The 12,875-nt window shown below is 41.8% G+C and overlaps 1 protein-coding gene across 12 annotated transcripts in view; it reads left to right on the forward strand.

Moving 5' to 3' along the window:
- The window catches only part of NCOA2 (nuclear receptor coactivator 2), a 1,089,938-nt gene that overhangs the window by 579,417 nt on the left and 497,646 nt on the right, over positions 1–12,875 (forward strand). For all 12 annotated transcript variants that reach the window (XM_078687164.1, XM_078687175.1, XM_078687166.1 and 9 more), the window contains one exon: positions 1,318–1,490. In XM_078687164.1, the coding sequence (XP_078543290.1) occupies positions 1,318–1,490 (173 nt within the window). The remainder of the gene's footprint in view (positions 1–1,317; positions 1,491–12,875) is intronic.

The following is a 12,875-nucleotide window of genomic DNA, read 5'->3' on the forward strand; positions in this document are numbered from 1 at the left end:
CAGTATGCATCTGTTCTTGGCATAGAGGGCTGCAGAGTGGTACATGCCCTCCCTGCCTCCCCGGAAACCTGTGTCTGTCCCAACATTATCTTATTTAGATACATTTACATGGGCATATCTTTATGTACTACACTACACTACTCCATCTAACCCTACTATGGCAAAACAATCTAAGGATGGAGCCGATGCCCATGCGCACTAACACCGAGAGGAGGAGTCACCTATGACGACAAAGACTTCTCCAGAAGAAAAACAAAGTGCAATCATCCGAGCCCAACACCAGATGGCGATCTATTCATAAATGTACCACTCTGCAGCCCTCTATGCCAAGAACAGATGCATACTGGTAAGTAGCATATTCCTTTTTCTTCCTTTTTTTGTGGAGTTTTATATTGCACGAACTAGACCCGAAGGTATCAGAGTATTTTACATGAGCACCAGTTAGGTTACAGACAGACACATTCATTTTTGTTAGGCACGGGGAGCTTAAGTGATTTGCACAGAATCACAGAATGTTGAGCGTCCCTGCCAAGACTCAAACCCAGTTTACCAGCTCCGATGTCGCCTGCACTAGCCGTTAGGCCACATTCTCTCCCCAATATCAGTTTTGGAGTGACAGTAATGCTTGGCAAAAAATATGTACCGATCTCCAGGGTGCTGCCTTGTAAATATCTGGATTTGGCACAATCTGCACCAGTAGCAGCTATGCCACATGAACAATGAACCTTAGGCTTACCTGAAGAGGTTTTGTAGCCTTTTCTACAGCTTTTGTCGTAGCAGATCCCTTTTCTAGAGACATTTTGCTATTCAGGAGAGTCTTTTAAAGACCCATAAAATTATTTTCATGAGACTAACGATAAATGGAAAAGAAAGTTTGCTTTTTCTAAATTATGGGACTTTTCACTTGCTTCCTATTGTCAAAGCAGTCCAAAGCTAAATCAAAGACACCCTTCATTTTCTATTAAAAGTAACCAGCAGACCTCTTCTTGGTAGGCCCGAGGTACTACAAAAAACGAAGAAAGTTAGTCACAGCTGCTCATTTGAGAACGTTTCTGATAAATGAAGTGTGTAGGTTGGCCATCTGTACAGCCTAGCATACCTTTGCTCGACATCGTTACATTTATTTTCCTTGATCATTTCTTGTGCTTTACCTACTTCTTCAGTAACACATTTATGAAGTATTGCAACATTTGGCATATAGGTGTAGATATCATTGAATTTAAATACTCTGGATGGATAACTAAGATTAGAAGTAAGTTACATTTTCTTCTAGGATTTGATGCAGTTGGAAATAAATCTTCTTTTCCTTTTTTTCAGTCCTAAAAGGAGCACTGAAAAACGTAATCGTGAGCAGGAGAATAAATATATAGAAGAGCTTGCAGAGCTAATTTTTGTAAATTTCAATGACATTGACAACTTCAACTTTAAACCTGACAAATGTGCAATCTTAAAGGAAACTGTGAAGCAAATTCGTCAGATTAAAGAACAAGGTAAGACGTGCAGTCATCAATTTTGAAGTGTTTTACTTTTGTATTTTAACTTGAAAGCAATGCAATTCGCAGAAATGTTGTTTTATAGTGATCTCATGTTTCAAACGTATCCTTCAAAAATTAATAAATGCAGACTCATTATTTAATTTCCCTACAGGATTATTAGCTTGTTTCCCATCAAGATTAATGAGCACTCTGCTTTGTCACATTGGATCTTCAGGTGTATAAAACTTTGTAAACTGCATACCGAGATAGCCTTTTCTAGTCATTTTGGACACAACTTCAATCTGTACCACATTGGATCATGAGTTCTTTTAAAATGTAACCCTAGAAATGTCTCCCCCTCGACCCCTCCACCTTATTCAACATCCAAAGGCATCCCTGTGCATTTAGTCTAGCTATTACATCGGGCCACAAGAGAAATTGAAAAAAATCTTTCTTTTCATGTCTCCAGGGATTTTATTTATGGTTTAAATATATATGGTCCTGAAGTTCGTGTTGCTATGGTGAAACACGTTTTTGATGTTGATGTGGATAATAGCTCTGAAAGTTGCAGTGAACAAACCTTTTGGCAACTATTAGATCAGTTAAATTTGTATTGGTAGCTCCTCAAGAGAAATAGATTACCATGAATGCCGCAGCAATACACTTTGTTGAATGCAGTACTTAATGCAGATATTAGCAGATTCTACTAAGCAGGAAATAGAGGAGCATCAGCAACTCATAAACAAGATGAGGACAATGGTCGGGCTGCGTTGTATCATATTTAACCCTTTATAAATTAGTTCCCAGCGCACCTTGTTAGCCTATTTTGCTGTGGATGCATATTATTTTGGCACTCACAGAATACACTTGCAGGCCACTATTTATCATCCGAAAAACCATGGTACCATGCCTGAAAAAAGATTCTGTCAGATCTGCAGTACTCCACCATGTGTTATTTCAAGCATGCTGTTGTGTTGTTAAATGGCATATCCCAACCTGCTTTGAGCCACACACTGGTACTGGAAAATAATGCCCCATTGCGGAAATTGCTATGCTGTATCATGTTCCTCAGTGACTCGCTAATCTCAATGCTATAAAAGATTTTAATGCCAGAACAAAAGTGTGAGTGTGTCTACAAGTTATTTCAAGTCTCCTTACAAAAAGCTTTAGCCTTTCTGCATCTCTGGTTTTTTTAAGCTCAGGAACCAAGCCTAGCTAGATGTATTTCATGAGCACCATAACCAAACATAAATCAGCTGACTGTAGCATTGGCTTGAATACAGTAAACATAAATACAAAATAATAAGCAACTGCCTGGCAACATCCCATGCACAAATGCAGAGGAAGTGTAGGAGATTCCCACACTTAGTCCTGTGGTGCTCCTGTGGAGGCGAATAACCTCTGGTTTTATCAAAGTTGTTTCAGTTCAAGGAGACGAAAAAGTTCATCAAAAATTAATTTATTCGAAGAAGTCATATATTGTGGTCATATTACCTTCACATGATAGTAACCCATTTATATCCATCAAAAGATAAGATGCAACAATCCCTATGCATTTCGGGACGAAGTCCCTTCGTCAGGGGATTCAAATTCATCCGAAAGGTGCTGGTAGCCGCGTTCAAAGATGGGTAACATCCCATGCACCCCACCACAAATCCATGCATGTCACATATTTTACAACTGGGTTCTACCACTTGAAATTACATTCAAACATCATACATTCACTTATACAGCCCAACAACAAACCACAAATTTAACCAATCCAGCTCAACTGTTAACCAGAAGGTTATCAAATTATAAAAATGTTTTCAACTTTCCAACCGCATTTGTTATTATCATACAAAAATGGAAGCCTCTAGAATGCCTCCAAAAAATCACCTTAATAGTTACGGACTTAGCAAACGGTCTAACCAGCAGTAAAAATGCTCATATCTGGTGTGGCTGTAGGTACACATGCTTTTTTATCCCTCCCACCAAGTGATGGGATTGGACGTTTGCAACTTGATTTGTTGTCGTCTTTTGAGTTACAAGGTATGGAGATTCCACCCTTAGCTTGCAATGTGCATGAGCATAAGCTCCATTGTTAAGATTGTTTTTCTCCGTTATCGGTGTTTCAGCGCAGCTCCCGGAATCAATACCTTCAACATTCCTGGAGCCTGATCTTCTCCTATGCCGTCATCAGAAGAAAACCTTTGTCAGTCGTTTTTATCCAGTGACTCGCTTTGGAGAATGTTGTGGGAAGCCAAGATCCCCGACCTTCGGAGCTCCCACACTCCTCCTGGTTCCTTCTCTTGTGTAATGACTGTGGTGTATGAAGAGGTGTTGGGGGGGATGAAATGGACGTCCTTCAGGAAATGTCCTCCGTGCCACACAAAATATCCCTGGACTGACCCACACTGAGTCTATAATATGTCTCTCGTCAGAGCATGACGACACTCGCGGCACGTCATGACCCGCCTTCTGGTGCAAAAAGATGCTTCGACAGCAGAAAGTTAGACGCTGGGAACATCTCAAGGTGGAGCGATCCTTCGAGGAAAGACCAGACATCTTTGGCATAGCTGACCCCCTTGGCACTGAAGAAGAGGTCACAGTTTCGTCAGGTGTCCCCGTGCATCAACCCACCCAAAATGGTCTTTGTAAAAACTGACAGTATGACCGCAATTCATTACCTAGAGAAGCAGGGCATTGCACACTTCTTGCAGTTATCAGCAGTAGTACAGTGTGTCTGACATTGGGCAATTCACGATCCGATACACCTGCTGGGGGTGGACAACAAGTTTGAAGACCTGATCAGCAGGATGCAGCCACAAGTCCATGAGTGCGGAACTCTCCTGTACTTCAGTCATTGGGCTTTCCCTGAAGTACACCTTTTCGCCAACGTACACAGCGCAAAATGACCAAATTTGCCTACAGGTTTATACACTCCAGTCCATGGGTGGGCAATGCTCTGTGGATGAACTGATCAGAGATCTTTGGATACACTTTTCTTCCTTTCCCTCTTCTACCATACATGATGAGGAAACTGCAGCAAACATCCCTCACTGTCATTCTGGTGGCTCCCACATAGGCCAGACAACTATGGTTCTGGATCCTTCTAGACCTGCCCATTGCCCAGACGAGAAGCTCCCAAACAGGCAGGACCACCTAACAGAAAATCAAGGATAAGTCACACACCTGGACCCCATGCAAGTCAGCCTAGCCATCTGATTCCTTCGGTCCTAGAGCTTGGCTACCTTAACTTAGCTCAAGAGTCCATGGACCTACTTAATGAAGCCATTAGACCTGCCAGACGCACATGCTATGCTGCTGATTGGAGACAGTTTGTCAAGTGTTGTACCCCGAGACACACCTACATTACAAGACAGTGTTTGCTACCTTCTACATTTACAAAAGTCCGGTTTAGCCTACGCCTCCATTCGACTGCACCTAGTTGTTAATTGCTACAGAAGGGGGAACACTCTTCACTCTTTAAGATCTCTGTTAATGCTTCTTTGCTGCTCCTTAAACATGTCATCCCACCTAGGATACCACATGCCACAGTCTTGAAGCGCAATATTGTCCTCACCAGAATCATGGAATACTGCCACCCACACCAAACTACTACGTTCTCACCCATTGCAATTTCTCTTCTGGAAGATCACCTTTCTGGTACCAGTAACATCCCCCAGACGCACTAGTGAGCTACAGGCTCGAATGCTGCAAGAACCTTTCTCACAGGTTCATAATGATAAGGTGGTTCTTATGACCAACTCCAAGTTCCTGCCGAAGGTAGTCTTTCCATTCCACCTTAACCAAACATATCAGCTCCCTGTCTTCTTTCTGTAACCTGACTCGGTAGATGAGACAGAACTTGACAAACATGACTTGAAGTGTGCTCTCATGTATATAGATAGTACCAAATCTTTCCGTAAAGCACAACAACTTTTTGTTGGCTTTGTTCATAAAAGACAACTCGTAACTAAGGCTGATATTGCCAGGTGGATTGTACAATGCATCCAGACCGGTTACCTCAAAGCCAAAAGGACCGTACGCACCCACTCCAGGCTGCACGCTCCCTGCAAGCAGTGTGCCACAATGACCTTTTTTGAGAGCATACCCATAGCAGACATCTGTAAAGCTGCCACATGCTCCACTCCACACACCCTCACAAAGCATTGTGTGGATATCCTTGCAAGGAAACAAGCTAGAGTTGGTCAACCTTTCAGAAAAATTAAATTCCAGACCTCTACTTCATCAACTGGCTAGCCACTGCTTTTGGGAGTACTGCTTTACAGTTGTTGCAGAGCATGTGTATCTACAGCCACACTTGCAAGAGGATTAGGTTACTTACCCTGTACGCATCTATTTGTTGCATGTAGTGCTGTAGATTCACATGTGCCCACCTTCCTCCCTGCAAGCCACTGTTTGCTACAGATATCGTTAACCTTCAGAACTGTCCCCTCTACATACATGGCCACTGTTCAATATTACTCACTAACCCAAATCTTCTCTCATCCGCTGTGTGAAAAACAATCAAATGATGGAGTCGGTGCCCATGCTCGTTCATGACTAGAGTCACAATACCGTTTGCCTTTAAAGACTTTTTTGAAGAAATAAACAATGGGACCATCTGAACTCAAGACTAGATGGCAGGCATATTCAAAAGCATGTGACATGCAATGAACAGATTATTACAGGGTTAGTACCATAATTTTCCTTGTGCATACTGTTAACCACAGATTCCTCACTGCCCTCCCAGCTCCCCATTCTGTGGAATGGCATCTTTTCCATCCAACAAAGTCTCAATATAGACATCTGCATAGAGGTCCGCTATTTGATTTTACTTCTAGGGAGAGAACGGTGTCAAAAAAAACTGATGTAAGCATGATTGGGTGGGGCTTATATGGGGATCCAGCTGTCATGAAAAGAGTGGAGGTAGAGTGGAGGACACCAACTACCGGCGCACAGGGGCTATGCAGAAATATTTTCTGGATCCAGTGTGGTGCTCAGGGATAATCCAAAGGTTGTGGACTCTGCCTATATAGATGGAGTATCCACCAGAAAGAGCATTAATGAAGCCATATATCTTGTTCTCATCAGCCTATATTGATGATATCTGAAAATACGCTTTTATGGTTTTTCTTTTAAAAAAGATTTCTGAAAATGCTAACACTTTTAGCAAATTCGGACCCATCTTTATTTTACTTTTTCCATCTAAAATTCTAGAAAAAAGCCATCAACTCTCACCTTTGTAACTTCCTTGAAAAGAACAGCCCTCTAGTTCAGATTCAGTTCATGCCATGGCACCAAAACCATTCTCCTTGCGGTATCCAACAGCATTAAAATGCTCTAAGATCAATATCACTCTGCAGCCTTGGAAATACTCTATAACTCTACACATTCAACATGGTCTCTCATGCTTCCCTTCTATCCAGTCAGTTCAGTATCGCCATAAGCATAAAGCTCTATAGTGGTTAGCTTTATTTTTCTTTTACAATCTAGTCTGCTACTTTGCCATCTTTTCTATCAGAAGCCCAACAGGTTCCCCAGGGCTCTATCAGCCCTATTCTCTTTAACATACATGATTACCGACTAGCTTCCCTAATCTGCACCTAAATATTATCTCGTTCAACAGTGCACATACACAGCATACTTTTTGGGCTTGTATAAAACAAGTTTCTTCCAGGATAACTGCATAAAAATAAACCGTTTTAAAGTGAGATTCTCTTCTTTGCTTGTCACCCCATCCCGTGTTTCCCAGGTTGGTGGCTGCCCACTTTTTCAGTCCTCATTCTATCCAAGCACATTTATATAGTGAATGGCTACCAGTGGGCCTCTCAGCGCTGTTAGTGTGGCACAAGAAGTGGTATTTACAAGTGCCTTAATGAAGGGAAGCTCTTTTCCCACAGCTCAAAGAGAACAGGGAAGGGTGTTCCACAGTTTTGCTTCATTTAATAAAAACGATCGCTCTCGCAATTTTGCGTTCTTAATCAGAGGTATCTTAGCCATAAAGTCATTGAAGGAACGTAGCTATCTCCCAGGTTCATAGGAGATCAGTGATTGAGGGATCACCGGTCCTTTTTCAAGCAGTGTCCTGTGTGTGATGCAGAGGGATTTAAATGTAATCCTCTCCACTACCGGCAGCCAATGGAGGAGACACAGGGCGTGATGCACCGGTTGATGTCATAGTAAATTGTACAGTAAACGTGCTGCAGAATTCTATACCACCTGCGTTTTTTTTAATTGTGGCTTTAGGTGCTCCGAAATACAGGGAATTGCTGTAACTAGGTGGCAAAGTATAAGCACCTGGACCACAATTCTCTTTGCAGTGGGACGAAGGAAGGGTAGAATTTTGCTCAACATCCTTAGCCTACCATAGCAAACAACGCCTAGTTTTACGGCTTGAATATCAAATTTAAAAGACTCATCAAGCCACATTCCTAGGCTCTTGATGGCAGGGCTAGGTGATGGATTAGAACCTTTATAGCTAGGCCAGGCAAAATACGAGAGAGGATCTGGGTTATTGGCCAAAAGCATAAGTTCCGTTTTGTCTCAATTCAGTTTAAGACAGGAGCTTCTCAGGCAGTTTGCAACCTTCTCCAGACAGAGATCTAAAGAGGGGCCTGCAGATCCTTCTGTCTGAGTAAGTGAGAAGACCAGTTGCGTGCTGTCCGCATACATAACGGAAATACTGAAAGGAAGGACAATATCCGCAAGAGTTCTTAAATATACATTAGAAAGGGTTGGGCTTAATGAGGAGCCTTGTGGTACTCCACAATTTAGCGGTAGACTCTGAGGTACAGTTCTTCTCAAAAATCTGAAAAGTTGTACCTTCAAGAAAAGACTTACACCAGTCAAGAGCAGTTCCCGCAATACCACCATTTCGTAGTCTCTCCACGAGAATATTGTCCTCTACAATATCAAAAGCAGGGCTAAGATCACGTAGGATTATCACAGTCAAACCTCCCCGATCGAGAAGCCTTTTTGCTTCTTTACCCACTGCCAGCAAAGCCATCCCAGTACCATGGTACATATGTAATCCCGTCTGTTATGGATGCAGAATTCAAAGAGTGACCAATTGGTGTGTTTCCAGAATTTTGCTGATCCCTGGAAAGAAAGAAATTGAATGAAAAAATGTGCAAGATCCATACAGCTTTTTCAACAGTGCCTTCACCATGGGGTGTTTCCACGCCATCAGTACACAGCCAGAGGATAATGAAAGATTTAGTCAGTTTGAGCGGGGTTGGCAGCATCACTTCCGCTCTTTAGCCAGATGCAAGGTGGAGCTTCATCCCTAGGAGAGTGAGACTTATCAGCTAACAACCTTGGCATCTGTTTTGACAGTTACTTAACCTTTGTTAAGCAAATCAGCTGTCTTTCTGGCATCTGCATCTCACTGCTCTTAATGCTCCCACCTACAACCAGGAAAATCATGGTCTGCTTTTTGATCACATTCCGGCTGGACTATGGGAATTTGCTCTACTTTGGCCTCTGTCTCATTGACAGGCTGCAAACTTCAAAACTCGTTAACCATAATCCTCTTGAATCTCCCTCCCACTTCTATTTCATGTCACAAGAATGTCACTTGCTGCTGATAGAGAAATGCACAACATTCAGAGCTTGTTTTATGCACAGGGCCATCCACAGCTCTGGCTCAGCTTACTTGAAAAATCTGGTTAACCCTCCTGTTCCTTCTCCTACTCTTCGCTTGGGTTTCTTAAAACTCTCATTACCCCACGAATAAAAGTCAAAATCATGAGGAATAGCTTTTTCTTACCTCTCCACCAGATTCTGAAACTCTCTCTCCTTGGACCTTAAAAACATCACTTATCACTTGGCTTTTTACAAGAAACGTAAAACCTTGCTCTTCTATATCTGTTTCCCTCCGTTTCTGTGTTCGTCCTTTTTAAGTGCCAGGACACCCCTTGGGTTTCAGTATGGTATGCAAAACTACATACAACCTAACATTATTGTCTGTGGACGTAAAAGGGAGCTTATCAAACCATCACATGCATGTACTGTATTTTTTTGCTAGTGACTCAATACTCCTGGCAGAAGTTTTTTTTGCTTCACCTGTCATCCAACAGTATTCAAAGACTACCCTCAGAAATATAAATAGGTGTGCTTATGAAGATGTTATGTAATTAAGTTAACAGTAGAAAAATGTGTGTTTCCGATGTCAAATTAAACATATCAATGTTATTAAACCAGGAATTACTTTAGTTGTAAATCAAATGTGAAGATGTAGCAGAATTATGATCTTTTCCACTTTTGTTCTTTGCTCACCTTTGACGTTTCTTTTCTTATTGGTGGTTAGTTCACAGAGAATGACACCCTTTGCCCCTTGCCCTTGCACCACCTTACTCACTTATTTACCATGCACCTTCCTTCTGTTATCTGTCGTACCATGTATGCATGTTGAAATCATACTTCTGAGCACGCCACTGGCATCCATCTAGCCATTCCCTCTTCCTAACTTCCATCATGGTCCTCATTCCGCTTCACTCTGTTCCTTCAACCCCTCTCTGAATGTGCTCTACTGTTGCGGTCGCGCATTGCTAGTTCTTTGGGCTGCAGTTCTTAAATACGTTGCCTGACATGACCCACCTTCTCATGCTGGCAGACTTTGTTTGCTGTTGCAGCACATCCATGTCGCTATTTTGTGGCAGTCGTCTTTTAATGTGTATGTATATATTTAGCATTGCAGTTTTTCACATTTTAAATGTGTTTTTACCTTAGTGCAGCTAATTTCTTGCATGCGTTTTTTATTTTATACATTTTGCACAATCCGGTCTGCAGTGGTCCAGTACCTTTCATTTAGGAAGACAAGACAGTGACCATGACCTTGATCAAATACCCACGTCTGCATTATGAAGTAGATCAATTAAAAATTAAGCAATATGTCGCCAGCTTCTTTGAATGTTTCAACTTAGAAAACTGCAGCCCCATTTGTCCAACCTCTGTTTAAGTAGTGAACATTATCCATTATTCTGTTGCTTCTATAATCCTCACATAAGTGAGCATTCATTATCACTCCCTCCCTAGCATACTTATTCTCATTGAAGATATCTTTCATCTTACAGTACACTGCACCCAGGTGGATGTCATGGCTGTGTGCTCATGACGCCTGTAGTGTCTCCAGTAGCCTTAATATGTAAGATTCCTACAGCCTTAAGTTTGGGGTTCGTGATGATTTCTTAGTCTATGTAGTGATGCTCTCCCTCTTCAAATACAGTGCCGCCATTGAACTTTTTTGCTACTATCATTTTGGGAGCTTTGTCAGATTGGGTATTGGGTCTGTAACTCCTGCCACATTTTTCTCAGTCCTGTGACAGTTGTTCATGCGATTGGAAAGGCACCAGAGGACTGTTAGCTTGCTTACGGTGCACATCTCTCACTTTCCCTAATCTAATCCTTCAATTAACAATAATATCCTGCTGCAGCTATTTCCATTCTGTTGGTCAGTATAACCTGTAGAATATAGTCCGCTACCTGGCAGTCTGCGTGGTATAGATGTTTGCTGAGATGGTACTTGTGTGTAGATGTTACTCTGGGTCCTAATACCACTCACATTTACTATTGCTCCGATTCTCATTCTTCAGGTGATGGTTTTAAAAACCCTTTTTTCCATCTTTTAATTTTACATTTATTTCATATTGTAAAACATGTAGAGGTTCACAATTTAAGAATTTATAGCCTAGGTTTTTTCCCCCCCGACATATTGAAACATAAATATTTTCGGATCTTTTGGTTAGTGTTTGGAAGCCTGCGGATTTCAGTGCTTTATAAATTATTTTTAATTGGAATAGTCCTCCATACAGAAGACATATTAAGAGTAATTTAACCCAGGTACTAACAGTGATGTCAAGAAGTAAAAAATGTACTAGGAAATGTAAATCTTTAATATAAGATCTTTAACAGCATACACAAATGAAGGAACTATGGAAAAACACACCCAGAGTCAGTGAGCTAATAAAGGGAGTGGTGGGCACTTATAAAAGATAGAAGTTCCTTTTAGATAAGGCTGTCAGAAAAGTGTGCACAGTAATCTGACATATGTTAAGTAGTTTGAGTAAACCTCTTTTAATTATGGGTTATATGTGTGTGTGTGTGTGTGTGGAGATAGAGATAGAGATATAAATATGCGTTTTAAAAGAGGCATGGTTTAAACTGAGTTATGGCTCAAATGTGTAAAACCACTAAAAATCCATCAGCTGTGGTTTTCAGTCCAAGCAGCATATGCCATAACTGGCGCAGTCACAATGTCATCTTGACAGCTGCTTTTGTGGCTGTGGCATTTGCAAATTTGTTTCAGCAGTGTGAATCTTCACTGGATTCACATGCTGTGCATTATTGCGACATCTAGTGACTTGGTCTGGAATTTTCCAACTTTTCTTCCTGTTTTTTAGTCCGTTCTCTATTTCTTTTGTTTTTATTTTTAGGTGCTGTTGGAGCTGCCCTTTTGGTGCTTCTTATGACGTTGTGCCTCCTCCTCAGGAAGCTCCCACCTTTTATCACCACCTTTAGGTTCTTTTTTTCTATTGTTGGGTCTGAAAGCCTGCTGAAGGAGCTCCAACGCTGAGAAGAAGTTTGACAAAGAAATTCTAAAGTTTCTTTGGAAAAAATATTTGTCTCAAGATAGAGAAGAGAGTTTGGCTCGACCTTAAAGAATGTCCATTCGGGTAACTACCTGTCGGACCTAGGAGAATACACCTTTTTAAGTTTTGTGCCACCACAAGTTCTCACAATAGGACAAGCATCCGGTTTGCAATCTTTGTTTACTCGTCCACCAGAATAATGAGTATTGCAACGCTTACTCTGCCTTTATACCCAAGATCATAAGGTTGTGAGAGAGACAGAGATGGGCTCATCACGGCATGCAGGGCCAGCACACAATCTCCGCCCCTAAGAGACTTGGGTCTCTCCAGAGAGGAAGAGGACAATGTAGCCAAGGAAGCTGAAGGAGAGGTATCAGACCTCGAAGGGAAGATCATAGACACCGAAGAACAAACGCCGAAGAAACCACGAAAGTCCAAGGTAAGTGGGTTGTCTTGTAAAAAACATAATCTCAAAAATCAGACTCAAGATTTTAGCGGGGTACCACAGCTTCGATGATTGCTGGGGCACCCCGACAAAAAGATCCCCTCTGAGTCCTTGAAGCAGACTCCTCATGAGGAGCCAAAAAGCTAAAGACATCGACAGGCAGTCACAGCAAGGACGCTTCGGTGTTGAAACAAGACCGGCTGCAGGCAGAAAAATGAAGCTCGTTATCTGAGACATCCTGGATGGGCTCTTCGATCCCAGAAAAAACACAGAATCTCAACGCCGAAGACAAAGTGGAAGAGGTAGAACTGAAGCAAAAACACCTCGAGGCTGAAATGGCTGCGTTCATTCAAAAAAGAGAGACTTCTATAAAAGTCT

The sequence above is a fragment of the Lissotriton helveticus genome, chromosome 4_1 (genome assembly GCF_964261635.1).
Source record: "Lissotriton helveticus chromosome 4_1, aLisHel1.1, whole genome shotgun sequence".
NCBI classification, from domain to species: Eukaryota; Metazoa; Chordata; class Amphibia; order Caudata; family Salamandridae; genus Lissotriton; species Lissotriton helveticus.